The 27,667-nt window shown below is 57.7% G+C and overlaps 3 protein-coding genes across 20 annotated transcripts in view; 1 reads left to right on the forward strand and 2 right to left on the reverse strand.

The window, feature by feature from the left end:
- Positions 1-1,168: 1,168 nt before the first annotated feature.
- On the reverse strand, positions 1,169-16,979 carry TADA2B (transcriptional adaptor 2B). The gene is made up of 2 exons (XM_086404676.1): positions 16,616-16,979; positions 1,169-4,837 (listed from the first exon to the last, which is right to left on the reverse strand). Exons 1-2 carry the CDS (start codon positions 16,883-16,885, stop codon positions 3,824-3,826), a joined length of 1,284 nt encoding a protein of 427 aa, XP_086260802.1. The 5' UTR covers positions 16,886-16,979; the 3' UTR covers positions 1,169-3,823.
- A 368-nt stretch (positions 16,980-17,347) lies between these two features.
- CFAP184 (cilia and flagella associated protein 184) lies at positions 17,348-21,231 on the forward strand. Its single transcript, XM_086404675.1, has one exon. The coding sequence runs from the start codon at positions 17,613-17,615 to the stop codon at positions 19,272-19,274; it is 1,662 nt and encodes a 553-aa protein (XP_086260801.1). The 5' UTR covers positions 17,348-17,612; the 3' UTR covers positions 19,275-21,231.
- Positions 21,232-24,104: 2,873 nt separating this feature from the next.
- Positions 24,105-27,667, reverse strand: part of TBC1D14 (TBC1 domain family member 14) — a 109,375-nt gene continuing 105,812 nt past the window's right edge. For 17 of the 18 annotated variants that reach the window (XR_015165116.1, XR_015165115.1, XR_015165118.1 and 14 more), the window contains one exon: positions 24,105-26,575. Coding sequence is in view for 14 of the 18 variants with exons in the window: in XM_086404674.1 (XP_086260800.1) it covers positions 26,510-26,575 (66 nt within the window). In the remaining 4 variants the exon portion in view is untranslated. The remainder of the gene's footprint in view (positions 26,576-27,667) is intronic. The other variant, XR_015165117.1, reaches the window with a different exon arrangement.

A 27,667-nucleotide genomic window follows, 5' to 3' on the forward strand; every position in this document is an offset into this window, starting at 1 on the left:
AGACACTCGGGAGCGGCACCAGCAGAGAGAGACAACCGGCAAATGCTGACCCTGTGACTCTCCTTAGGACCCTCCTTTCCTCACACTAAGGGAAAACTGAATGATGGAGCCAGAGAAAAAGTAACCTCCCACAATCTTTGCTTCTGAGGGGGGTACTTCAGGGACTGAAGATCAGTACAGTTACATCTATTTACTGCATAAAAATGGGGGGCACACAAGTTTGAAAGGTATAGGTGATAATCCCATTATTAAAATTGCAAAAAAATTTACCTTTTCAGTTGCTTTAAATTATTTGGTCAAAAGCATAGCCCAGGGATTTCCCTGGTGATCCAGTGGTTAAGAATCCACTTCCCAATGAAGGGGACTTGGGTTTGATCCCTAGTTGAGGAACTAAGATCCCACATGCCACAGGGAGAGAACTAAGCCACAACCAGAGAACCTGTGCTCTGAAGGAAACGTCCTGCGTGCTGCAGCTACGACTGGAGGTGGCCCAATAAATACATGTTAACAGTATATAATGAAGGCGGTAGAGCTCCCTGAGGAAACCGCGCCAGGGGTCACGCCCGGCTCTACACCGAGGTTGTGGGCACGCGGTTTTGCCTCTGGATGCATCTGCACGCTGAGTGTGTGTAACTGTCACGCTAGTTTCTGTGTGTCCCCTCCCACCCTTTTTCAGCTGGAGCTGTACCCACTAAAAGGTGCTAAACCCAGAGATGGTCTGGCTTCGGTGTGAACTGTTTGCAGTTCCACTCATCCACGGTCACCACCAACAGGAAAGCATTACCTGTGTCCATGCTGACACCGCAGTTAGGCCCGTGGGCTGCACCCGGGTCGGGTTCCCGGGTTTTCCCTAACTGTGGCCTGGATCCGTTGCTCCGTGTAGGTGATGGAGCCGGCACTGTCTACTCACCACAGACTTCCGCAGCCTGGCTCCACGGAAGGTCTGTTCCTTTCTGGGAAGGAGCGCTGACCTGAAGGGCTTTTCTGCTTAACAGGAGATCTATTTTAACTCAACAGTTTGGAGGGAAAACAGGCGCGACGTCCAAGAGCCACACTGAGACGTGTCACAAGCTGTTCCCCATCCTGATTCTGAGACTTGCTCGCACCATCCATGAGACTGAAAGCTGTGGCTCCAGAGGCAGGCAGTAAAAAGCAGGCGGTCACACTGTTTGGTTCTCAACCTGTTTAATGTGTAAAAGGAAAAAAGGCGGTAGGCAGAGTTTCGGTCTGAATACATTCTCGGAATGCTGGCCGTCCAGAGCATCATTCTGAACAGCTGATTATCTTCTGTGACTCGAGAGAGTTTCAGTTTTGAAAAGACCTAATTCCATGGGATCATGGTGACTCATTTATCATAAGAATTAAATACAGAAATTTAAAGGCTCCAAGCAAACAGCAGGGGCGGGACTAATGCGACAGTAATAGCTGGAGTTGATGGGGCAAGAGGGAACCAATCATAAAATTACTTTTCCCTTGTAACAAAGGGTTCACACTTTTAACATAAATTATACATTCATTATGGTGTTTAAAAACAGTCAAGCCTAAATAAATTCTTCATACCATCGAGAAGAGACACACACTGACAACCTGCCTAAGCACAGAACTTCTCGTCTGACAGCTCTTGGCCGGGGCCACGCACATTTTACAGGGAGCTTTTGCTTCTCAAGCTTAGTGAAAGTCTGGCAATCATTTTGTATAAAAATAAGACTTAAATTTAAAACCTCACCAAACTAGGAATCTGATGTAGAAAATCGGTGACACTGGAGCAGCTAAAGCCCGCAGTTCTCAGACTTCAGCCCTTGTCCCAGTGCCCTGCGAGGCCCCGCCCCGCGTGTCCGAGGCCTGGGAGGGGAGGGGCCCACGTCCCTGAAGGGCCAGCCGGTCCCCCTGGGGACAATGCGCTGCTGCTCCAGGAACCCTGGCTGAGGAACCCTGGCTGAGAACCCCTGGCAGGGCGTAGCACCGTCTCCGCCTCTGCTCGGCACAGACTGTGTCTACGCTCTTGGCAGCCGCGGTTACCCTGCGGGCGACGGCGGGAGGCGGCGCTTGGGAGTGACACCACCATGCGCTGCTTTATGGTCAGAGAGGTCGGTCCCTGTCCCAGGCTTGTGGTCAGGTTGCGGGGAGTTCTGCTCTGCCAGCATGTGATGCGGTTTACAACTAAAGCCACAGACGGCGTGTTTGAGTGTCAGGCACTTAATTGCCTCTGACTCTCTGTGACTCCGTGGATGGTGGCCCGCCAAGGGTCCTCTGTCCGTGGGGGTTCTCCAAGGCAAGAGTACTGGAATGGATTGCCATTCCCTTCTCCAGATCTTCCCGACCCAGGGATTGAACCCAGGTCTCCTGCATTGCAGCTGGGTTCTTTACCATCTGAGTCACCAGGGAAGCCCCCAATATACTTGACGTGTATATTTAATGCTGGAAATTCACCCTAGGGGACAGACAGAGGATGTGAAAGGAAAAGGCACCATAATTAAGCCATCCTTGGAAATGATGAGGTTTTTTTTTTTTTTTTTTTTCCTCTCTCAAATACCTTCACTTTAATTTAACTTCAAGCCCAAGCATTCTGGGAGGTAAACAGTCTGGTAACTACAGGGGGTGAGAGGCAGGATGCGCCCCAAGACTACAGGAGAAGCACTGGGGTCTGGCCACTCCACTGACTCTACAGCAGGGCCTTGGACACGAGAGCCCCAGGCAGCTGGAAGACACACGACTCCTCAGGTTCCCGCGTGAAGGCACCGTGCCCATCACAAAAGGGCGCCCCTGAGAGCCTCTCTGAACCAGGCTGGGCAGAGGCACGCCAGAGTCTGGCTCAAGACTCTAAGCCACTTCTTCCCAGAGAAGCAGTGCCTGGGCCTCCAGGCCACAGGGGTCCCTCTTGCCTAGCCCAGGGCCTGAGACCATACAAGACAAGACACGTGGCCAGTCTCAGAGAAAGAGGGGCTTACCACTGGGGTGAGAACCCTGGAAGGAGCTGACCCAAAACCCAGAACTCTCAACTCTCGGTGAACTTCATTTAAAATGAGTTCTTCCAAGTAAAATGCAAGGCCAAGTTCTAAGCCCAGCAAGAAGCACCCCCAGGGGAGGAGGCCCCGCGTTCTGCCAGTCTGCGCTGGGCCCCGCGTCCCCCTCCAGACACCGCGGTGAGCTCTCTTAAAGTGCCACCGCCAGCCGTCGTGGGGAAGCTGTTTGGCCAACCCGTTCAACACCAGATTCCTCCTGGCGATTCCCTACAGATGCCCGTCCCGCCCTTCCCCAGCCTCTTCTCCTGCCGGGCCCGGCGCCCTCCGCCTAAAGTGCCACGTGCCCGACGCCGAGCGCAGCCGCAGCGGAGCTCAGGTCACGGGGGTGAGCCAGCAGCCGGCAGGGAAGGGCTCCTCTCTGCCCATCTAACAGTCCTGTACCACTGGGAAGCAACAAAAAAAGGAAATTTCCTGATCTCATCATATGCTCCACACTGAACACTTAAAGGCAAATCGTCATCTTAAAGAACTACGTTTAGGGATTCAGTTAAAATATACACAGGTTTTGTCTTCCCTTTGATCCGACTGTTGCTATTGCTTCTTCAGAGGACCATAAAAAGAATTGATACCCTAAAAAAAGGACTCGATTTGTTTTAAAAAAAGAGCAACAATGCGGGGTGGGGTGGGGGTGGGGGCGGAAAAGCGTTTCCTCTCCCCCTCCCGCCCACCCCCTTTCGTTTGGCTCACAAAGCTTTTTTTTTTTTTTCCCCTCTTCACTGTCGGTGTGGCCCTCGCGGCACCCATCCAGCCATCCGTCCGTCCGTCCGTCCGTCCATTCCGGGCGCTCCGGGCGGCGGGCTTCAGGAGGCGTCCCTGGATATCCACCCGCTCTCAGTGAGGAAGTTCAGGATCCTCTTCTTGAGGACTTTGTCCAGGTAGCTGGGCAGGCGGCTCTTGGAGGGGATGCCCTGGCGCTTCTGCAGGTGGTCTTTGATGATGATGGTCTTTACGGTCACGTAGCGCGCGGGGCTCAGGTTCAGCGAGCTGCACAGCACCTTCTCGCGGTCCGACAGGAGCTCGAAGCCCGGCAGGTGCTCGATGGCCGCGAACTCGCCGTCCCGGCCGTCCTCCTTGACGCGCTTGGCGCCCCCCGCCGCCGCGGCCGCAGCCGCCGCCGCCTTGTTCTCCTTGCGCTTCTCGCGCTTGTGCCGGGCCGCCTCGTACTCGGCCGACTCTTCCATCTTGGTGATGCCGTTGCGCCGGTAGCGCTGCAGCTCGCGGATCTTGGCGCGCAGCATCTTCTCCTTGTGCATGTTCTCAAACAGGTCGTCGAACTCCTTGCACGACATGAACTGGTAGAGCGGCCGCAGCTTGAGCCGCAGCTCCTTCTCCTCCTTGGTGACCTTGCGCCGCGCCGCCCGCTCCTTCTCCTTCTTGTCCTTGCCCAGGAAGGCGGGCACCAGGTTGTAGTCGCGCGCGATGTTCTTACGCCGCTGCCGCTCGCGGAGCTTGCGCACGTACATGTCCACGTGTGCGCGCTTCAGCTCGATCTCCACGTCGTCGTCGTCATAGTTGACCGAGAGCCCGCTGATGAGCGTCTCGGCGTCCTGGTCATACTCGATCTCGTAGTCGTCCCGCAGCGGCATGTAGCCCAGCTGCTGCTGTTCGGCCACCGAGATGTCTAGGGGAGGCAAGGGGGTGGTGAGGCTGGGAGAGAGGGGGCCCCCACTGGGGCAGGTGTGGTCGGTCACCCGGTTGGGGATGGTGTCGGGGATGCAGGCCTTCCCCAGGTTGCCGTGGATGTACATGCTTACGTAATGCTCCATTACTTCCTGGGGAGTCCGGGAAGCGCCCACGTGAGCCGCCATGTCCTCCTGCAGAGACAAGAAGCGTCAGAGGGTCAGACGCAGGCTGGGCGCGGAGGTCCCTGGGCGCCGCCACCCTGCGGCCTGCGGGCGCCGTGCTGTCCATCCCCCACAGCCACTCTGGATGTCGGCGCTGGGGGTAGGACCTTCGGGGAATCCATGCCCCGAGAACATCAGTACCCAGATGGGCAACCGGCCTGGAGGGCAAAGAAAGCCACATCCCAGACCCCAGCTCTTCTCCTGGTTCTCTTAAGAGGACAAACAGAGGCTCCCTGGGGCTCAGGCCGCCCTGCCCGCCAGCAATTAGGCCTGGGTGGGCAGCCAGAGCCCCGGGGTGGGTGGGTGGGTGGGGGGTCCCCACTAGCTCCAGTGACCTCTCCGCTCTTTGAACTAGGAGAACAGATGCAGCCCGGGGCCTCCCCACCAGGGAAGGTGCCAGCTCACCGCGCCGCCTGTGTCCCAGCGCAAAGAGCCAGGCTCCGTCTCTGATGCCCCGGCCCCGGGCCGGCGTGTTCCTTCCCCGGGTGGCGGTCAGATGACCCGGGCGTTGGGCCACCGCTTCTGCCGGCCCCTGGGGTCCAGCAACCAGCTGGAGACCAGCCCGGGCTGCAGGCAGGGGTCACGCCTCCAGAAGGGACCCGCCCTGCGCGCACAGGGTTATTAATGGGAGGAAATTGTACAAGTCTCTCAATCTTTTCCTCTGCCAAGAGGCCTCTTCCTTAAAGGGAACCGCTAAAGCCACTTGAGAAAGCAGCCGCCTGCACTGTGCACTCGCTCCCAGCAGCCACTCTGCGCCCCGCTGGCCTCACTCCCCCAGCTCTACCCACCCGCCCAGAGACACTCAGCGTCCCCCCATAGTCGGGATGGTCCCTGCACCCCCATAGGCCCGAATGGGAGCCCAGGAAACCAGCCGGTCCCCTGAGGGGCTGACCCTGCCAACCACCGGGCACAGAGGGGAGGAAGGTGTCAGGAAGGCCCCCAGAGAAACCAGACCGGCGTCCGCCCTGCCAGCCTCTCCCCAGGGAGCGCCGCTCGGGGTGGGGGGTAGGGGGGTACAGAGAAGGCCACATTGGGACCCACCCTGCCAGGCCACCTCTGTGCACCGTGAGGGGCAGCGAGGATCAGAGCTGAGAGCAGACTGTCTGCTGGAGAAACTACATGCTTCTTTCTTTAAAAACCTCTCTCAGCACCAAGTGTGCAGTTATCCTTTCCCAGGAAACATTTCATCCAAAAAAACAAAAGGAAGTCACAACCATCACTACCGTCACCGTCTCCCAGGCTGGCCACTCCTGCCTTGGAGCCCGCAGGCCTCACAGTAAAAGAACAGGGGGCGCTGGGGAGCGCTCACGCTCTCCCCGCAGCCCAGCCCACCCCAGCCGGGCCCAAGGAGCCCCCGGGACACATGTCTTTCCAGGAGGAGAGGCTGTGCTTGCCAGGGAGCCGGGGGTGCCATCAGCCTGAGCTGAGCTGCCCGCGCTGGGCGGGCGGCCAGGGGCGTGGGAGCCACGCCCTCAGCATCCAACCCTCACCAGTGCAGTGCCGGGTCCCCGGGCCTGGTCCAGTGCGGCCCTGCGGGAGAGCTCTGCCCTCCGAAAGGCCGATGGCCCCGGCGCCCCTCGGGTGCTCGGCGAGGGGGAGACTCACAGCCCGAGGGCGCAGGGGGAGGCCGAGCAGCGACGCGGCCTCTGAGCGAACCGAGGCAGCCCCGTGACCTGTCCGAGGGCCTCTCCGTCAGCCTGCGCCCTGCGGACGGAGCAGGCAGGGGCTGTGCAGCCGTCCTCCGGCAAGACTGACCGGCCCCCGTGAGCCCCCACGCGAGGCGGTGAGGACACGCGGGAGACGGCGGCGGCCCGCCTGTGCTCCTCAGACACTCCCTCGGGGCCCGGGCCCCCAGCCCGGTGCCCAGGGCGCGGAGCGGGGTGGGTGGGGGTGCTGGGAGGGAGGCCCTCCACCGTCTCTGCCTTCTGAGGACTTGGCGCTTTCCGCTGGACGCAGGCACAGCCCGTTTTGAAAACGAAGGACGAGTCCCGAGCATGGGAGAAGCAGGAGGGGGAACCTGGGCCGCTGGGGGCCAGGACGCGGGGCCGCCCCCGACCACAGGCGCCCGCACGCCCCGCGCCAGCACTCCTGAGTGCCCCGGAGACGCAGGAGGAGGTGTGCAACCCCGGCAGCCCCTCAGGCGCGGTCTGCGCGGAGTTACCGTTTCTGCGCACTGCCTACCCTGAGGAGATGCAAGACGCTCACGTTCTGAGGGTACCGGGAAGGGAGGTGAGGTTCTGTGCACTAGTTTTCATCTTCTTCAGTAAAACTAAAAGGGATTTTTTTTTTTTAAGTTAAATTCTGCCTCAATTCTCTGTTTAAACAGGTCTAAGATTTTCATGAAAAATGACCCCATGGACTGCAGCAGGCCAGGCTTCCCTGTCCTTCACCATCTCCCAGAGCTTGCTCAAACTCATGTCCATCGAGTCGGTGATGCCATCCAACCATCTCATCCTCTGTCGTCCCCTTCTCCTCCCGCCTTCAATCTTTCCCAGCATCAGGGTTCTTTCCCATTGAGTTGGTTCTTCGCATCAGGTGGCCGGAGTTTCAGCTTCAGCATCAGTCCTTCCAATGAATATTCAGGACTGATTTCCTTCAGGACTGACTGGCTGGATCTCCTTGCATCAAATATGTATGTGTGTGTGTGTACACACACACACACACACACACACACACACACACACACACACACACACACAACACAGCGTCCTTAAAAGAGAAGACCTCTGTTCCGGGAGGCAGCCCCGCCCCCTTGCATCAAATATGTATGTGTGTGTGTCTACACACACACACACACACACACACACACACACACACACTGTCCTTAAAAGAGAAGACCTCTGTTCCGGGAGGCAGCCCCGCCCCCTTGCATCAAATATGTATGTGTGTGTGTCTACACACACACACACACACACACACACACACACACACACTGTCCTTAAAAGAGAAGACCTCTGTTCCGGGAGGCAGCCCCGCCCCCTTGCATCAAATATGTATGTGTGTGTGTCTACACACACACACACACACACACACACACACACACACACTGTCCTTAAAAGAGAAGACCTCTGTTCCGGGAGGCAGCCCCGCCCCCTTGCATCAAATATGTATGTGTGTGTGTCTACACACACACACACACACACACACACACACACAGTCCTTAAAAGAGAAGACCTCTGTTCCGGGAGGCAGCCCCGCCCCCCGGCAGTGCGCAGGCGCGCTTCCTCGGGGTTCACGGGCCGGTGGCCCTCTGCTCTGCGTCTTGCTCCGCAAACGTCCACACTCCTGGGGCCTCCTTCGTAGAGGCCGGTGGCCTGGGATAAGAAGCTGGGCGGTCTCCAGACACACAGGCTGGGTTTCTCCAGCCCCACCAGGCAAGGGGCTGCACAGCCGTGGGCCCTGCGTAGACACCTCGGTGACCCAGCTCCTCTTCAGTTAACACAAGGGGTTTCTGGCTTGAGAGAGACCCAGGCAGTGGCTGTTCATGAAGCCACAAGTCAGCGAGGCTGGTGCCCTGTCACCAGGCCCCCAGGACCCTGCATCACCACCTTGGCCGCTGCCTAGGGGGAGGCAGCTACTCGGGGAGATGCCGGCCAGCGACTGCTGAGAATCGACCCTGGGGGCTGCCACGTCAGCTCGGCGCCAGTGAAAAAGGCCCAGGAAAGTCCACAGGAGCCTGAGTTCCACGGGCTTTGAGACTGAGGGCAGTGACGGAAGGGGACGGCCAGGCTCTGACCCTAAGAGTCCACAGAGGACACACAGGTTCCGGGAAGCGATGACGGACACACCCCGACGATGATGGTTCACGCCGGCCGCTGGCCTGGCGTCCCGCTTGTCTCATCTCACGTGTCTCCAGTCCCCATGTGTCAGCGGGTCACACCAGGGAGGGACCATCCCATCTGCGCCTTACAGCGGCCCGTGATGGCAGGGGGCAGGGTGGGCGAAGGGGAGGTCCTGTCCCTCGCGTGTTCAAGGTCCAAGTTGTTTTGCTTCATCCAGATGGGTGGATGGACAGACAGACAGAACCGTTGGGCAGGCAAGGAGCAGCAGAAGTGAGTTTCGGGGAAAGAGACTTGAAGGGAAAGTTCAAGTACGACTGAAATGGAACAAGGCACCCAGCTGTAGCCTGAAGGTGGCCCCTTTCCCACTGCAGCTTGCGGTAACACCCTGGGAAGCAGCCCAAAATCTGGAGGTTTGTTCTATACGCGAACTTAAAAAAAAAAAGGACTCCCATTTTTAGAACAAGATGAGGAGAGTTCGGTATGCTGCTTCCTGGAGTCCTTTGAAAAATAAAGAAAACGCATCTCTGAGACGCTGAGCTGGGCCCGTGAGGTCACCGAAGGGAAAAGATGCAGGCCAGTCCCACCGCGGGCCGGCCAGCTCCTGCTGGGACTGCCGCGGGGTCTCTCCCCTCTGGCCGAGGCCTCCCCTGCCCTGTGACCTGGCCTCTGCCAACAAATGCCAGCTGCCCTCTCTGCACAGCCTGGGGCCAGGCCTTGGGCCCCGCTCCAGGCCCCACCCCTTCACTGCTGCGTGACCTGGACGTGTCACTAACTTCTCTGTGCCTCGGTTTCCTGGTCTGGATTACGAGGGTGCTGCTAAATACCACCTTCACAGGACGGTTGGAGAGTAAATGAGGGAATACACGTTCTCTCAGTCCAGTGCTGGGCACGCTTGGCCCATGGACGCCGGCTTTGTTATTCCTACTACAAAGCTGTTAGCATCGCCTCCAGGGCCTGTGTTCACCCAGGTCACCTCCTCCAGGAAGGCTTCCATGATGCCCAGAGTGAGGCTCACATCCTGGCTCAATTACTCGCTGCTGTGAGACATGTATCGTCTCTGCTCCTGCTTATGATCTGTAATTGCTCCTCTCAAGTGTCTGTCAGGATAAAACACATCATTGTGAACAACCGCAGTTAACGCGTACGGGTTTCACCTCATCTCATCCTCCGAGCAGCGTCCCCCACCTCCCACATCAGGAGGACCACCTCGGGCGCGGCCACCCCAGGGACACAGGCCAGCTCTCGCGCACCCCGGCACAGGAGGTGCAGCCCACCCACAGGCAGGGCAGTGCCAGCGCTCCCCTTCCCGGACGGACCACCTCACAAGCGTGCAGCCGCGGCACCCTCTCTGACCCCTGGGACGTGTGGGGGACACCGCGGACCCACATCTTGCTGGTGCAGAGCATCCAGTCCCCCGTCTCTGTGCAAACCAGGGCCTCTATCAGGACGACTCTCTCAATCGCGTCGCAGGGCGCCCTTCCCGAGCAGGTCGGTGGGCCTGGTCAAGAAAGGGTGCACGTCCTTTCTTGACCAGCCTTGTGTCTGCCTCGGGGGCGGGGGCCACGAGGCTGGCTTTGTTCCCGAGGCTCCAGGGCCAGGCGCACTACATTCCCTCAGGGAGATGTGGCTCCTGCTTCCTTCTTTAAAGGAAGACATCTCAAGGGGACAGAAGCATGGGCAGCTGGGGTAGAGACCCCAGGGGCCAGCCAGGACGCTGCAGGGCCTCGGGGGGCGGCAGGGGGAGCCACCTGCGGGGCCAGGAGCGCAGGGTCCAAGGCCAAGGAGGGGGCAGTGGGCCCACAGGACCGATTGAAGTCAGAGCCGCAGGCCCAGGAGGGCGCTCCAGGCCGGCCGGCCTGCCCCGAGGACCCAACCTGGGCTCTGGACTCGGACTGGGGCCTGCAACCCCGCCGGCCTCCCACATGCTCCAGTGCGCATGCGCCCTCCCCGCAGCGGGGACTCCAGCCCATCACACCCACATGGGGCCCTGAATGCGGCCACTTCCCTCTCCAGCCAGGCCGGTCACCTTTACAGTGAGGGGAACGACCCGCTGGCCTCTCGAGGGCTGGGAGGACGCCCTGGGCTGGCAGCCTGCATCTCCAGACGCTCCCTCTGACCTCCAGCCTAACCTGCCCCCACCATGCGCCGCTGGCCGGGTCAAGGCCAGCTGCCACGAGAACTGGTCTCCAGCCCATCCTTCCAGGCCACTCCAGGTGCCCTGTGTCCCTGGGCCACCGCTCCTGTTTCACAGGCCTTTTTTTTTTTTTTTTTTAAAGCTAGAAAGCTCCATAAGCCTCCCCTCTGTTCCAGGGTCCCCATCCTCCTCCCTGAACTCAGAATTCACCAGCTCACACCTGTGAATGCCCCTCGGGGGACTAAAGCTTCTCAGGTCAAATCAGGCTATACTTGTGAGAGAGCTTTACGAAGCCACGGGCCCTACTGTGAAAACCACATGGCGGGGCCTCCAGAAACACACAGGATTACCTCACCATCCAGCAATTCCACCTCCTGGTGTTTACCCGAACTAACAAGGACTTCTGCGCTATCTGGACACCTGTGTTCACCACAGAAGCATTCCTGACAGCGAGTGCCCACCCACAGACGACTGGATAAACAAAGCGTGGTCCGTCCACACCACGGACTATTACTCAGCCTTAAACACGAAGGAGGTTCTGACATCTGCTACAACACTGGCCAACCCGGGGGGACATTATCCTAAGACACAACGCAGTCACAAGAATACAGACATTATGTGAACCCACTGAGGTGAGGTCCCTAGAACAGGTGAGCCCACAGCGACGCCAAGCAGAACCGCAGCTAAGAGGGGCTGTGGGGGGACGGAGACAGGGCTAGCGTGTAACGAGGAAGACTTTCTGTTCACGACGACAAGAGTTGTGGCCAGCGGTGACGGCTGCCCAGCAGCACTGATGTGCTTCCCGCCACTGGACTGGACGCCGACAAACAGGTAAAACGGCGAGCTTCACATTGTCAGTCATTTCAGCCGCTCAGCCGTGTCCGCCTCTTTGCGACCCCATGGACTGCAGCACGCCAAGCCTCCCTGCCCATCACCACTCCCTGAGCTTGCTCAAATTCATGTCCTTTGAGTCGGTGATGCCATCCCACCATCTCCTCCTCTGTCGTCCCCTTCTCCTCCTGCCTTCAATCTTTCCCAGCATCGGGGTGTTTTCAAAGGAGTCAGTTCTTCGCATCAGGTGGCCAAATATTGGAGCTTCAGCTTCAGCATCAGTCCTTCTAATGGATATTCAGGACTGATCTCCTTTAGGATTGACTGGTTGGATCTCCTTGCAGCCCACTGTATGTCTGATGTATACATAAAGTCTATGTATACATGGATCCATGCGCCTAATGTATACATAAAGGGTACACTGTGTATCACGGTGCATCGAGTATCAGGATACATACTTTATGTGTACACTAGACACCTGGTTCCATATACTTTATATATACACTATGTACACATAATGTATACTTTACCACAATAAAAATATATACTTTGTTTTGAATAGTAAAAGTTTTACAAGCTGCATGCTTTACTGTAGCTACATCGGTGCTTCTTAAAGTAGGGTCCCTGGGACAGCAGCAGCATCGCCTGTGAACCTGTTGGAGCTGCAGCCTCTCATGCCGCCCCCGACCTACTGGCTTCAGAAGGCTGGGGTGGCGGGGGAGAACGACAGGACTTGTGCCCAAGGAGCCTCCCAGGGTGTCCTCACTCACTCTGCAAGTTTAAGACCCACTGCTCAGGGACTTCCTTTCCCTGGTACTCCGGGGGACTCCATGCTCCCACTGTAGGGCTACGGGTTCAACCCCGAGCCAGGGAACAAGGGTCCCACAGAGTCTGTCCCCCAAACAATAAAAGCCCTGCTCTGCATAACCCTCTGAACTCTAGCTGGTTTCTCCAGCCAAGCTCTTCCCTGCCCCTTCTTGATGGCGATTAAGACCCCCACTCTCAGGAGGCTCACAGGATGGACCCATCCATCTCTCACCAACACACAGAAGGGCTCCACTGTGCTGAGGAGGAGACCATGCTGAGAACCCACTGCGTCAGAGGCCCTGGACTCTCTGTAACCCGCTGTGTCCAGCCCTCACCCGGGGGTGCTCTGCGTGTAGCACAGGGTCCAACACAAAGTGGGTCTTCAGCAAGCGCTGGATGATGAAGGCCCACGGCGCATCCGCCACCCCGCCTGCCGGGCCCCGCTGTCATCTACAAAAGGAAGCCGTTGTTCACGACGTTCCGCCCGCCTGCGGAATCAGCCTGAACGTGCCGTTCACAGCACAGGGCCTCAGAGTCCACAGAGCACTCTGCGTCCTTTTGCAACTTGAAATCGAGCTTCAGGGCCAGCGTGAACCCCACCTGCCCTGGAGTCCTCCTGACCATGGGACGTGGGGGAGGCCCACGCCTCCTTCAAACTGGTCGATGCTCCAGCAACCAGCTAACAAATGCCTGGCACTGTGGGAAAGCACAGCTTGGCGTTCACGTCTGTGCTTGTGTCCCCCCGGGATCCGTGTCTTCCAATCCTGAATCTGCACAGCGCCCACCACACAACCAGCTGCCCGGGTCGGGGGGCTTAAAACCCATGGTGCTGGGACCCGGTGAGCCCCGCCCACCCTGAGCCCTTTTCTGGTCTCCCGTCATGGGTGTCAGCCCTCACCCCCGTCCTCTCTGCTGCTCATCCCCAAACCCTCCTGGCCTTGTGGCCAGCACCCCTCAGCCGGGCCCGGACCCTGGGACAGACTGTGAGCAAATGATCCAGACTTCAGCAGGGCCTGTCCACACGGAGTCCCCACAACCCCACGCCCATGAGTACCACCAGAGAAATCACAGTGGTCTCACCTGCCTCTCCACCACTGTCCCCACACCCACACCCGCCCTTGGGACCCAGTCCCTGTCCCCGAGCCCCGGCCCCCACATTCACCCCCCACCCAGTCGGGTCAAGACCCGGCTCCAGCCAGGGGCGTGCAGCCCCCCAGCCACAGCAGATACTGCTGCCGCACCAGGAGGTTAAGCCCGGGCTCTGCACCAGGGCCTTCCGTTCTCGGGGTCACCACTCTTCAACCAAGAACCAGCCCACAGCCTGCTGAGAGGAGCACGCAGACACGCGTGCAAAGCGCCTCACCCAGAACCCGCACCTGCTGATGGCAGCCTGCATGGGACACGCGGCTCGGGGCTCATGCCTGGAAACAGCCTGCCTCTCAGCACTGCAGAGGAGCCTCTGAGGAAGCACGGCCAAGCTCAGGGCAAAGACGCCCCAGAGAGGAGAGGGAGAGACAGGAGAGCTGCACCTCGGCCTGGCCCATGGACCTCCGACCCCAGACCGCAACGCCTGCTGAGCAGGGAGAAGCCCCCGGCTTTGTCTCAGAACAGCTGAGCCTGCTGCTGCCCCGATTCAGAGCCTTTCAGCACGGTCTCCAGATGGCTCCCGTGCAAGTTAAAGTAGTACTGCTTTCAGAGCACCCTCCCGGCCTCCCTCAGTACACTCTAATACATCTTTCAGTCCCGGGCTCGCTTTTCGAGTATTTTCCGCAAAGCTGCAGGGAGGCAGTGCTGACGGGGTGGCTCGGAGCACAGACTTGGTCACCAAACGATTCGGTCCGAACCTGTGGCACAGACCTGCGCTGGGAGGCTCTCACAAGGAACCACGCGAGCTCAACACAGTGCCTGGCACCCAGCGAGCCTCTTGGTCCATGCCAGCTATTTTTAGTGGCGACTGCAGAGATAAGAGCTCCAAGAATGAAGCAGGGAAGGGAAGTCTCTCTGAAGCAGATATGATATGGAAGCAGAAAGACCAGTCACAAACCATGATTGGGGCGGTGTGGGGGAGTGCTCTCAACAGAAGAAATAACAAATGATTCAAAGGATCCCGGGGTAGGTAGACACTGAAAGGCCCCGCAGGCCCTCAAGTTTCATCTCTGTAGAACTGGAAGCTGCTGCAGGCTGACGGGACAGGACCTGTCCTCAGAGACAGCTCCAATCCTGCTGCCTGGAATGGGCTGTGGGGCCCGGGTACCAAGCAGAGAGGCCAGTCCGGAGGCTCCAGGAGCGATCAGGCCAGAGATGGACATCAGCCTACACTGAGGCTGTGAGAAGAGGCTAGCTTCTGGAGGATTCTGAAGACAGAGCTGCCGCTGAACTGGACCCTGAAGAAGACCCTGAGAATGGTACTCCATTTGCAGCCCGAGGAGCCAACCAATCAAGGTGTGCGATTTGGGTCAAGGGAAGTGGAGGAGCCCAGGAGATACACACAGGGACAGCAGAGATGGGTTTGTGACTGGGGGCTGGACCTCAGGACCAGCCCACCACGACCCTGTAATGCCCATGAAGGCCAGGCTGACACCTTTCTTTCCGGACTCCTTCACTGTTGCAGGACGAGCACAGAGCAGAGGCTCCATACGCGTCCACGGGCAGCACTTCAGGACAGTGAGGGGGGTCTGGAGCGTGGCCTCCGTGATGCAGGCACTCAGCTGAGAACCCGGAGCAGGGTCTCTAAGGAGCTGGGAGAGGCTCGAGATTCCAGGGCTGCGGAATGGGCACGGGTCCCCGAAGACTGGCTCACTTGACCGATAGAATAAAGCTAACCTAAATACAGGCAGGGCAGGCTTGGGGATGCAGGGAGAAGCGTGGAACGTCTCCACCAGCAAGCCCAGGAGAAGGGGCCGGCAGTCGGCCCCCAGCGTCTGTGGGCTCAACCCCGCTCGGCCATTTTAGACAAGGGACAGAGTATGGGATGATTCTGGTGGCCTGGGAGGATTCTGGAACAATCCTCCGTGGATAATGAGGGACGGCTGTGCTGCTGGAGAAGTGGTTCGAGGAGCTGGGGGACCAGCATGTGGAAGGGTCTGGAAAGATGAGGGAGTGGGCTCCCGTCTCTCCCCCCGGGCACTCCTCACAATGCCTGGAGGTGGCCACAAGTCCCTGGTGGTTATGGGCCAAAAGCCAGCCAGGCCTTCTCCTCCTAACACGGACAAGAGCCTCCTCTTGGAGAGTGCGAAAAGCACCCCTCAGAGACCACCTGGAGAAGAGCCACCACGTGTCTCTCTCGAGAGCCCGATGTGAATGAGTCCAGTCCAGCTCTGTGTTCTCTCCGATAAACTTCCCCAAAGAAACCTCCTGAGGGAAAGAAAGTGAAGTCGCTCAGTCGTGCCTGACTCTTTGCGACCCTGTGGACTGTAGCCTGCCGGGCTCCCCTGTCCACGGGTATTCTGCAGGTGCGAACGCTGGAGTGGGTTGCCATTTCCCTTCTCCAGGGGATCTTCCCCATCCAGGGATCGAACCCCGGGGTCTACTGCAGGCAGACTCTTTACCAACTGAGCCCCCAGTGGAGAGACCCAAAGGCAAAAGGTCAGGCGTGGTCCGATCCATACACTCCATGGCAGAACCCACTTAGCCCGGGGCACACGAAGCCCAGGGTGTCGCGGGGACGCGAGGGTCAACAAGTGCCTGGCAGGGGACACAAAGTGAGTGGTGGTGGCGGTGAGGGTGGCAGGGAGGACCAGGAGCGCCTGCTTGCACGGCAGAGGGCGTGGAGAGGAGCTCCTCTGGCCTTCAGCACACTGTCCTCCAGGCAAAACCCACTCCTTCCTGGGGTACCCTACTGCTGTCAAGTCTCAGAGCCGCCTGTGTCCCCCTGACTCCCTTCTGGGGAGTCCGGCCTCGCCCAAGGGGTGCACTCGGCAGACACCAGCGGAGGTCACCCCAAAAGGCTGGGAAAACAGCCCTGGGGTGGGGGGTTGGGGGGCAGCCAGCCGTGGCCCGATTCCCCCCCCTCTCCCCGCCCCACTCCGCTACTTCCTGCTGTGTGACCTTGGGCGGCTGGCTCACCCTCTCTGTGCGCCTGGCCCTGCCCGGGGAGGCGGGCGCGGGCCTCCCCGCCTCCACCGCCCATCGCCACCCCCCGCGCCCTCGCGGCGCCCGCACCCCCGCAGGTGCGCCCGGGGCCCTGCGGCTCACCCAGTTCCCGAAGCCGAACTGCTCGATGGCATCCAGCAGCAGCTGCTCCTCGCGGCTGGTCCAGCCGCCCTCGGCCTCGGGCCCCCAGAGCGTGAAGCGCCCGCCGTCCACCAGCTGGTAGCCGTGGTAGCGGCGGTGGTGGCCGATCTCCGCGCCGGCGGAGAAGCACTCGGGGCACAGCTCGATGTCCTGGCACTCGGTGCAGCGGAAGCGCAGCGGGCTCACCTCGGCCAGGCAGTACACGCAGTACTTCTTGCCAAGCTCCGCCATCTTCCGCCACCGGGGCCCCGCCGCCCCGCGCTCCAGCGAAACCGCCGCGGCCGCCGCCGCCGCGGCCGCCCCGCCCCAGGCGCCCGCTGCAGCCGGCCTGCCGGGCCGCGCGTCCCGCCTCAGCGCGCAGGCGCCCTCGGGCCGGCCCGGCGGCGCACCGCGCAGGCGCCGCCGCGCGGAGGGGGGTGGGAGTCCGGGCGCCCGGCCCGCCGCTCTGCGCCTGCGCGCCCCCTAACCCAGTGCCAGCCGCCTGGCCTCAGAGGCACAGACGCTCTGAGGCCGGCAAGAGGGCGGAAAAGGAAGCCGGGGCGGGACGCGTCCCGCCCCCTCTCGGTGCGAGCCTACGCCCTCCGCCAATCAAAGCAGCCCCCCGTCGTCCGGGGGCGGCCTCCCATTGGACTGCATTGGCCGGGAGGCCGGGAGGAGAAGGGGGCGGAGCCCCAGGCCCTGGAAAGTGGGCGGAAAAGGAAGCGAGGAGGGACGCGCCCCGCCCCTTCTGGGTACGAGCCTACGCTCTTCGCCAATCAAAGGTGACCCCCGTCGTTCGGGAGCGGCCTCCCATTGGTCTGCTCCGGCCGGGAAGGCGGGGAGGAGAAGGGGCGGGGCGTGGGGCAGAGATCCAGCCAATCGCCGGGCCCCTCCGCGCGCGCCCCTGGTTGCCCCTGGAAACCAGACAGCCAGCAGCTCCCCGCTGGAGGGTCTGCGGCGCTGACCGGGAGGACGGGAGATGGATGACCACACTGGGGACCCCGAGACGGAAGATGGAGAGGTGGAGAGCCTGGCCTCGCGGCTGTCCGGGATCAAGGCCAGCTCCGTCCCCCGGTCCCCGGTGGAACCCGTGGAGCCGGAGCCGGAGCCGGAGACGAAGACCGTAGAGGCTTCGGAGGAAGGCGCCGCCGCGCCGAAGCCGGCCAAATCCCAGGAAGGGCTGGCGGTTACCGAAGCTGCTGGCGAGGAGGGGCCCGGAGAGCTTGAGAGCCCGGCCGAGGCCCAGGAGGAAGCCGAGCCAGGGGAGCCGCGGGAGGCCGGGCCTGAGGAGCCAGCCGAGCCAGAGCCCGAGGAACCCGAGGAGGAGGAAGAAGAGGAGGAGGGCGAAGAAGAGGAGGCGGCGGCGGCGGAGCCTGGGAGGAAGGAAGTCCCGTCGCAGGTCTCCCTGCAGCAGGCCACGGCCGGCAAGGAAGAGGCCGCGGCAGCCTGGGGCGCTGAGCGGGAAGGCCAGGTAGAGGAGGAGGAAGAAAGCGAGGCGAGCGAGGCGAGCGAGGAGGGGCTGGAGGCCCGGGTCCCACGGAAAGACGAGGACGAGCTGAGAAACCTGGACGAGGGGCTTGTGCTCGAGCCTTACGACTGGAGCGAGGAGGTGCGGAAGCAGCAGGAGCAGCAGCTTCGCGCCGAGCTTCTGGAGCAGTACCGCGCCCTGGTGGTGGAGCGCGGTCGCTACCAACGCTACAACATCTACTTGCAGCACAAGATCTTCGAGGCGCTGCGCAAGAAAAAGGGTGTGGAGGCCGCCGCCGAGGCGCCCGGAGGCGACAGGGGCGCGGAGCCCGAGGCCCCCGAGAAAGAGCAGGCCTACCTCCGCCATCTGGCCGTCCTGGAGGACCTGCGGAAGCAGGAGGCCGACGACCTGCGCTGGTATCACCACGAGCTGGACCAGCTGAAGCTGCAGTGCCAAGAGAAGGTCTCCCGGGTGGACAAGGAGTGGCGGCGCTTCCAGGCGCTCAAGAAGCAGGTGGTGATGCAGGCCATGGGCAGCTGCTGGATGAGGGGCGGCCGCCAGGTCGCTCTGCGAGAGGTGGAGCAGATCCAGGCACTGGAGGATAAGAAGGAGAAGGAGATGAGCACCGTGAGGCTAGAGAACGTGCAGCTGAAGCAGAGCCTGGTGCATTTTGAAACCAGGATGAGGACCCAGGAGGACCTGACCGAGGGCCTGCTCCTGATAGACTTTGAACAGCTCAAGATCGAGAACCAGACCTTCAATGAAAAGGTCGAGGAGCGAAATGAGGAGCTCCTGAAACTGCGCGGCAAGGTGACCAACAACGTGCAGATAATAACTCACGTGAAGGAAAAGTTACACTTTGTGGACATAGAAAACATGTGTAAAAAGGCAGAGCTCATGGACATTGAGGCTCAGGTGGCCCAGAAGAGGGACATCTTGACCAAGACTAAGCAAGCACGAGATGGCCTGCGGCTTGACAACATCAGGCTGAATCAGAAGTGTGGGCTTCTGGGCAAGGAATCCCTCCTCCGGGACATGGAAGAGAAAGTGGACAGGACGGAGGTGCTCAACCAGCGCCTGGCGAGCCTGAAGCACCACCACGCCGGCCTCGTTCTGTCCTGCAAAGGCGTGAAGCAGAAGATCAGGGAGGCCAAGGCCTTTCTGCCCTCCTGACTCAATTGATAGGCGACTTCCATCTCAGCAAACTCCATCCTTCACCAACTCCTGTTCTGCCTTTGTTGCCACTCTTTAAAAGGCCCCCGATGATTGGGATGAAATTGTGTTTTGTATTCTTAATTTTTCAGCTTCCAAATTAATGCTGAGCACAGAATTGAGTTAAATATAGAAAAAATAGTAAAACAGGTACAGGGAAACAAACAGGGATGGCTTAATGTACCGACTTCTCATAAAAAGCTGTCACAGACCTTTTTCTATCTGAGCAATTTTATAATTTCAGTGTCCTGACACTGAGAACTGATCCTCCTCCATGTTCAAGAGGGTTCAACAAACGGGCAGAGTGCCCAGAAAATTCCTGTGCACTAAACGCATTAGTAAATCCTCTTTGAATGTACTGAACTGTGTGGTCCTGAATCGCTCATTTCAGGTCAAACCTCACCAATTCCCTTAAAACTGTTTTGCATGTAAACAGCGCTAGCTTCTGGGGTAATCAACACCCAGGAAGAGGAGGGACGAGAAACAGGGAGAAGAAGAGCCTTGTCCAATGAAAGGAGGCTCAGTCTGTCTAACTGTGAATGTCTGTTTCTGGCTCAAGGACAGTCTTCAATGCTAATGAAACGTTTTCTTGGACCCACTAAAGAAATGCACTGATCCGTGCCAAAAATGAAATTTTGTTTTCCAGTGAAGACAAAATGGTGGTTGTATTGTGTTTTGCAGGTGCAAAATACACAGTGATGTGACTGCTGAGTGTCCATAAGCCTTTCGTTTTCAGCAAGATATTTGCAGATCTTAGACTGTCACTAAGCACATGATTTACTGTGTCAAATATTAAGATTTCTTTCATTCCTTGAGTTAATGTGAGAAACACTAGACAGGTCTATCCCCTTAACCTGAAGTCAGCGATGGCTGTTTTAAGGTTTCTTTGATGCTTTGGGAATCAGGGGCTTTATTTCTTCTTAGTTTTAGCTTGAATTTTGAGATGTGCAGATTGGGATTAAAAGTATTCTTCCATCCCTAAATTTAAGAAGGATCATAAGAAGGATGATCTCTTCTTTGGTGCTAAATACCTTTAGGAAACCCCACTGCAGGCAGATGACTCACTCGTGAGACTATCACAGTAACTTTTGTCTTTTGATGACATTTTGTTTTCTAAAGTGCTTTCCCTTTAAAGCCAATAAAGACTGATTAAAATTCCCTAACTTCCACAGCATGAATACTCTTTTATAATATCATAATCAAAGCACACAAACGTAAGAGTGAGGAGAGTAAAAAGCTTTGCCTTCCTGTTTCCCTTCTCTTTTTCCTCTACAATTTTTGTCTTCTATCCTATTCATCAAGACCAAAGTCAAATAGTGATTCCCTGGCAGATAGAACTTGGTTTTTCCTGTGCCTCAAACTGGGGATAGCAGTGGCTCACTCTTTTTTTGGCTGGGGAGGTTCAAACTGGCAACAGGCTCGGTGCCTACAGCTTTTATTATGAGTCTCCGGCTTTTGATTCACTAGAGAGAGAACAGGTATTTTCAGCTGACTTTGAACCACCGGCAATTACCCAGGTAGATTTCCTCATCAGCCTTCAACCTGGTGACCAGTACGTCTCTGAGTGTGTGTGTGTATTCAGTCGTGTTTAAGCTGCAAAGTTACCGATGTCCTCTCAAATTATGTTACCTGTGCTGAAGATGTTCCAGTTGACTAGAACGTAATAATCTTCTGTTGACTATTTCATAACAAAGTTCTAATAACTCACAAGCTGTTTCAGACAGACCACGTCCGAGGAAGAATGCCAGGGACCCAAAAATCATTGTCCCCCTCCCTCAGCACCTGACAGCTGTCTGCAGGCAGAGCCCCACCCTGGCCTGTGACCCACCCACCCCTCTGTGACTGTACCTCCAGGAGACAAAGACCCTGGAAGGCAGACAGTGGGTCGGGGTTCAATAAATTTGTTGGGTTAATAACATTCATGTCAGTCTCATTTGCTGAATGTATTCGTTACTTGAATTCCTATTAGGTGTCAGGCACAAGTCCCGTGCCGGATTCAAAAATGATTACAGTAGTAATGAGGATGTCTCAATGAAGCAGAGCCAATGAGGACAAGGACAGAAGGCAGGCTTGTAGCTTTGGAAGGAGGACCCCAGAGACACACAGCTCCACCCCTTCCTTGAGGGGACAGTTACAGAGCAGTGCCCCAGTCCAGACTAGAAACCCCTAAAACTAAGACGATTCTTACAAACACTAAAAGGCTATACAGATTTTTTTTCATCTCTTTGTCAAAAAGTACAGGGCCTGAAAAGTGGAGGCACAAGAACATCTAAATGAGATGTCCGTGAAGCTGGCCTCTTGATTTTCTGCTTTCAACATTTTATCCTAATTTAGAAAATAAAACGACAACCACTCGCTAATCTTCAGGTAGATGGCCAAGGCCTTTCCTTAAGGGTAGAATCGTTGATTCTCGAATTGTCTATGGCATCTTAAATTTCTTGCAAAATAACCTCCGTGCAGACTGCATTATCCTCTTTCAAATCCTGGCCACACCACTTCATCAGGCAGGTGGCTCGGCCTCTGTGTGCCTCGGTTTCCTCAGTACTGACTTCAGAGTTGTCGTGAGGATCAAACATACTTTAAGTAAAGGCTTAATGTAGTGCCTGGCACACAGCCACCATACACAGATACTAAGTATTCTCCAGCTGTCTCTCCCACATCCCATTCAACAGCATTTGAAAGAGATTTGCCTTTGAGACTTGTCAAAGCTTTTAGTGTTCTTAGAAGCAACAGTTTCTTTTCACAACACTGGTTTAACATAGCATTTAATTGAATTGTGTAAATACAATAACTACCACCATTGGCATAAAAAAACTTGAGAACGATAATCAGTGACAGGCTCACCTCAGGGATGTAGCTGCGTACGTGCCAGACAGCAGCCTACCAGGCAAGGGAGATTTAGGGTGAACTAGCCTTTTTTTTTTTAAGGTCTGAGCTGGACGTGGCCGCTGTTACAGAGGGCTTTTTGTTTGTTGTTGGCATCGGTGGCAGGAGGGACGCAGGCACTACCTGGATAAAGCCCAAGGCCTCTGAAAAGGAAACACTTCTTCACCACTAAATGAAAACCATTTTTTGGTGACAGCACATGTAAGATTTTTCAGTTCCTCAGTGGAAATCCATACTTTTCTTTTCGTATGAGTTCATCTGCAGTCATTATTTAGATTTTCACCACTAGTCAGGTGTGCATGCTTGCTCAGTCGCTCAGTCGTCTCTGACTCTTTGTGACCCCCTGGACTGTAGCCCGCCAGGCTCCTCTGTCCACGGGATTTTCCAGGCAAGAAGACTGGAGTGGGTTGCCACTTCCTTCTCCAGAAGATCTTCCTGACCCAGGGATCAAATCTGTGCCTCCTGCATTTCCAGCAGATTCTTTACCCACCGAGCCACCTGGGAAGCGTGTCTTCTATAAAAAGAGAGTTCATCCACCCCCAATACGTAGTTTGTTTTAAACTTTGAGATGGTCTTAGTCAGGGTGATGAAGATGCAGACGCTACGGATGAAAGGGACCCCAGGAACGACTCCCACCGCGTCCCGTCTGAGAACCTGGCTCTAAGGCCTCCCTCTGCTGACCACACCCGTCCTCTGGTCCTCCTGGTGACCCGCAGCTCACCGCAAGGCCCAGCTGGGGGGCACCCGCCTCTCTGCCCTTCTGGCACAGCACCTCCTTCCCTCTCTTGCCTTCTTGGCAGGCTGCACACTTCGGGGGGTGGTGTCTTTGAACCGTCAGCCCCCTAGTTTCTCTTAGGAAAACACTCCCCAACTTCCACCCTTGCCACAGCTTGGGCATTGGCTGGGGGTCACCCCTCAGGGCCAGTCGTCAGGCATGGCTCTGCCTCCTCAGAGCTGAGGTCAGAAGCCCCAGAGCAACACGTTCTCTGGGGAGCCAGCCGTGTTTCTGAGCAAGGGCTGGGGAGCCGCAGGCCAGAGTCTGAGCCCCTCCATTGGGTGGAGGGGCCCAAGCAGATGGCTTCTGAGCCACACCTCTGAGGACAGGGCGTGACCTGCTGCGGAGATAAATGAGGTCATCCTGGAGACTGAGCCCCAGGCATGGTGTGGGTGGAGCAGTGAGCGAACCCCCAGCTGTCAACCCTCGATAACTCTCCACCAGTCTCAGCCTGCAGGGGGTGGAGACCACAGGGCAGTGGCCCGGAGCCCTGGGGCAGGGCGCCCGTGCACAGGAAAGGTGCTGTTTCTGAGCCGTGCAAGGCTCAGCGACATGGGACCAAAGGGCCCAGAAGCCGGGAACCTGATCCCGGAAGGACCAGCACGCACACCAGCAACGTGAGAGTCCACTGCCCTGCCCGGCTCCGGGACCTGGAGGACCGCTTCACGCGCACCGCCACCGTGGCGGGGCAGCGCCACTGGTCTCCGCCCCCAGGACGGGGAGAGACCACAGGTACCCGCGGACACCGCAGGGCACCCGGCAGGTTGGGGGTCCTGAAGCCCAGCCGGGAGACCCTGACGCCCTTCTGGGATGGGGGGCAGGCGCGGGGGTGGGGTTGTGAGCAGGGGAGCGGGGCAGGTGCGTGGGCTGGGTGACCAGGGGCTAAAGCTGCAGGCGGTCAGGCTCAAGGGGCAGCAAGCCTGGGGCTCCCCTCGGCCTGGAAGGGGGACAGCGCTAACTTTCCGATCCCCTGACCAAATCACCGTAACTGAACCACCTCTTTTATTTAACTGAGACTAGTAAGTGCATTTGAAAATATTCAAATAGCACGATGCTCAAAGTCAAATTTTACCATACTTCGGGGTGAGAACTCTAACTTGAAACCAAACGGCAGTGAATGTAAGCAACAATTTTACATGACTTTTTATTTAATAAAACCACGTATTTACAATTCAAAAAGCCCTAGTTTGATACACTTTACTAAATAAAATTAAACGTTAACTGTACAAGCAATTAAAACATGATATGTAGCAAGTGTTATCAGCAAATTATTTAAAATAGTCAAAACCGGAGCAGTTAAAAAGTACCCTTTAAAGTGGACATTGTTCTAGATGAGATTTCAGTAACTGGTGGGGACACAGCAACCGGCTCTGAGGTGCCAGCCACAGAGGCCCCAAGCCTGACATCTCACCTTCTGAAAATCAGTGGCACCGGAAGTGGAGATGGCCAACTTCCCAAGGGGGCTGCGCTTCCAATTCTGTTTCCAGTTTTCCGAAACCAGAACAGTAAGCAGAGAAGCGCAGCCCTGTGCGGTCCGGCAGCCCTCTGCCCTCTGTGGCAAGTGGCTGAGCGACCCTGGACTGGGACCTTGAACTTCCCAGACTCCGAGGTGGACACAGCAAGCCAGCAGAGAGCTCGTGTGGTCCCTGAACAGGTCATGAAAACGTCCTCTAAACTACAGATCCGGAAGGGCTGCAGAATGGCCTGGAATCCTGCTTAAAAACGCAATGCATATACGGTGCTACCCAAAGAGACTTACGACGAACCATTCGACAGCCACGTCAAGGGCGGGGCGGGGCTGATGGCATGTGGAGGTGCACAAACGCATTCTCAGCAACTGCCCGCGGCCTGGCTGCGGCGCCTTCTGTCACCACTTTGGGAATGTCTTTATGTACAGTAAGAAAATATACACATCTTTCACAAACAGAAAGCCCACGTCATGGGACGAGACCAGGTACGTCCACGAGGAAGGGCGTGACGGGGCCGGCGGCCCGTTTTTGGCCCGGTTACGCTCAGCCTCTTGAGGAGTCCGGGACCGGCTGCCTCAGCGCTCGGCGGAGACAGAAGGCCTCCTCCAAGGGGTCAGGCGGGTCAGTGCTTCAAGGCTGAGGCAGGAAGTGGTGGGGGATGCTCTGCAAGCTCCCCGGGGAGTTCAGCCAGGAACACGAGGGGGAAAGGACACGTGGGACAGAGCCGGGGTGGAGGGCGTGAGGACGGCCAGCGGCTGGGCAGCCTGCTTTGTACCTGAAGTGTCATCGGCGGGCAAGGCAGGTGGAGAAAAACCTATAAAAGTAACGCCGTGGTCAGGCTCCACCCCGGGGGCGGGCGTATGGCTGCGAAGGGCGGCTGGGCGGCAGGTGCCCACGGGCCCTCTCTCCCCCAGAGACCGGCGCGTGCGCGCGTGGGAGCCGTGTCCATGCGGACGGGCCTGTCCTTTGGACTTCTCTGTGACGACGGTCTTCACGTCTCTGAATTCAGATAACCAAAGCTCTCAATGCAAAGTTCGCCAAATGCATCAAGAAAAGCTGGGACAAAAAGGTGGCTAATGAAGTGGGGGGGGATGCTGAGAATTCCTGACAAGCTAACTGGACGCGTCCTGCTCGCCCCGGTCCCCACAGCCATCCACTGAGTCCACCGTGTCAGGGTCACCGCCCCAGGGACCACACCTGCCCTGCAGGGACAGGAGGAGCGCCCCACCCCACGCGGGCTGGCCCGGTCTCCGGGGAACCAGCGGGCGGCCAGGGGCGGGGCGTCTTGCCTCCCCTCGCCCGGCTCAGAGAGGCTGGCTCTGCTCTAACGCCCGTCTCTGCTGCCGCAGGGTCTGGGTGAGCCACCACTGCTGGACAAACGGGGCTGCGGGCTCTGGGACAGCGGGGCACCCCCCGGAACCTGAGCGTGCACTGTCAGCCCCGGTGCTGGAATTTTGTCAAGGCAACGTGGTAAAAGGTCAGCCTGAAGGTCAGATCGTGTGTGCTCCGGGGAGACCATGCGCACCAGTGGCTGTCCTCTGAGAGCCCGTCTTCCTGTCCTGCTGTCTTTGGTAGGCGGGCTTTAAAAACACGACCTGCGGCTCTGGAAGGATTACCTCGGCAACTAAAATCAGCAGTCCCTTTTGGACTAAAATATGTAGATATGGGCCAATGCCACCTCTGAGGTCTCCCAAGTAACATTTCTCATGCAACTTGGCTAATGAAAAATTGTAATGTACTTTCCGGTAGTTGACATAAAAGCATTACAATTTAATCAACTTTTGCTGAAATGAGGGGAGGGAATTAGCCACTGCCCTATTTTTAAACCATGCAGAATACGCAGTGGTTGGCCATGGTCATCATTCCACTGAGCTTCTTAAGGCTTAGCCTTGGTTTAATTCTTTAAAAGTGTTTGTTTGTTGTATTGTGTTTAAGGCCAACTCCAGCATTAGGGATCAAACGTGGAAACAGCCCCTCTCCTCCGGAGCTGCCAGGGCATCCGCCTGAAGCCACACAGGTGCCACGTGGAGCCTGCTTCCCAGCTGATCACGAGTCCACCTGCCTCGTCAATGCCGCAGAGATGGGCTTCCTTTCTCCATTTCCCTGCTGTCCTTCTGCAAGGCGGTCAGCACCTGGGAATCACAGGGAGACACAGGTGGGCGACTGGCGACACACGGACACAGGTCCTCACGTCCTCCCTGGTGGCCACTCCTCTGGTCCACCTTCCACATTCCTGCAGACTCATCTTTCTACCGCGGAATCCAGGTCACACCCTCTCTGGGCTAGAACGTTAGCCCAGGGACTTCCCTCCGAGCACCAGCCGCTGAAGTCAAGGCCGGGCTCCTGGGCTCTGCCCTCTCCAGTCTGGCTCCAGCCCCCGCGCTCCCCACCAGCGGGGCCAGGCCCTGCCTCCAGAAGGCTCACATGCCCTTGCGCCTTCCCACGCTGCTGGTCCCTCCGCCCCGTCCCTTTCTCCTCACCAGGGAATGACCAATCCTTCGAAGGCCCGCAAGACACCAGCTCCCGGCCAGGCCTCTCCACACATCCCCAGGGTGATTAGCTCCCTCCTCCTCGCTGCTCGGAGCTCTAAGTTAACACCTTCATTTTTAAAAGCATGACATCCCACTGTGATCGCTTAACAACAGCAGGGACAGGACGGGCCCAAGTGCTGCAGCCACGCAGAGCACCGCCAGGCACCTCCCACAGAGCAGCCGTGTAACCCGCACAGCGTGGAAGGCAGGGAGCGGTAGACACTCACACGAGCGACCCGCTAAAGGCCACACCACTCACACAGATCCACACTTACATGGGTCTTATTTCGGAACCAAGGGGATCTCCAGAGCACCAGTTCCTGAACCTCCTTGGGCCCAGCACTGGACCTCTTTAGGCGAAGTACAAATTACAGGGGGTATGAGGGTTTCAAATACATGGCACAGAAGGGCTAATGGCAGATAGAAGCCCCCTTCTCTTCCTGAGTGAGACGGCCAGCCAAACACAACCACTTAACTGTTTGCTAAAGCACAGCAGGATCTTACCCTTAAGCACCGTATTTAGAGAAACGGGCACAAACCACAATTCCTGTGGCACCTGGAACCCACTGCCAGGCCAACTCCCATCACGCCCACTATCAGGGGCGCCTACTCTCGGATAACCTGTGACCCGGTCCTAACCGGTAATGTTCACCTGAAACGCAAGAAGCAGAATGGCAGATCTGGACTCGGCCC

This window comes from Bos grunniens, chromosome 6 (genome assembly GCF_055505025.1).
Source record: "Bos grunniens cultivar Pamir isolate PY7600 chromosome 6, Bosgru_T2T1.0, whole genome shotgun sequence".
Classification (NCBI taxonomy): domain Eukaryota; kingdom Metazoa; phylum Chordata; class Mammalia; order Artiodactyla; family Bovidae; genus Bos; species Bos grunniens.

Bases quoted from the DNA above. Each gene is read 5' to 3' on its own strand.
- TADA2B (XM_086404676.1), bottom strand. From the start codon at position 16,885: ATGGCGGAGCTTGGCAAGAAGTACTGCGTGTACTGCCTGGCCGAGGTG. The intron at 4,838-16,615 runs GTGAGCCGCAGG...TTGTCTCTGCAG, and splicing joins AGTTCGGCTTCGGGAACTGG to GAGGACATGGCGGCTCACGT.
- CFAP184 (XM_086404675.1), top strand. From the start codon at position 17,613: ATGGATGACCACACTGGGGACCCCGAGACGGAAGATGGAGAGGTGGAG.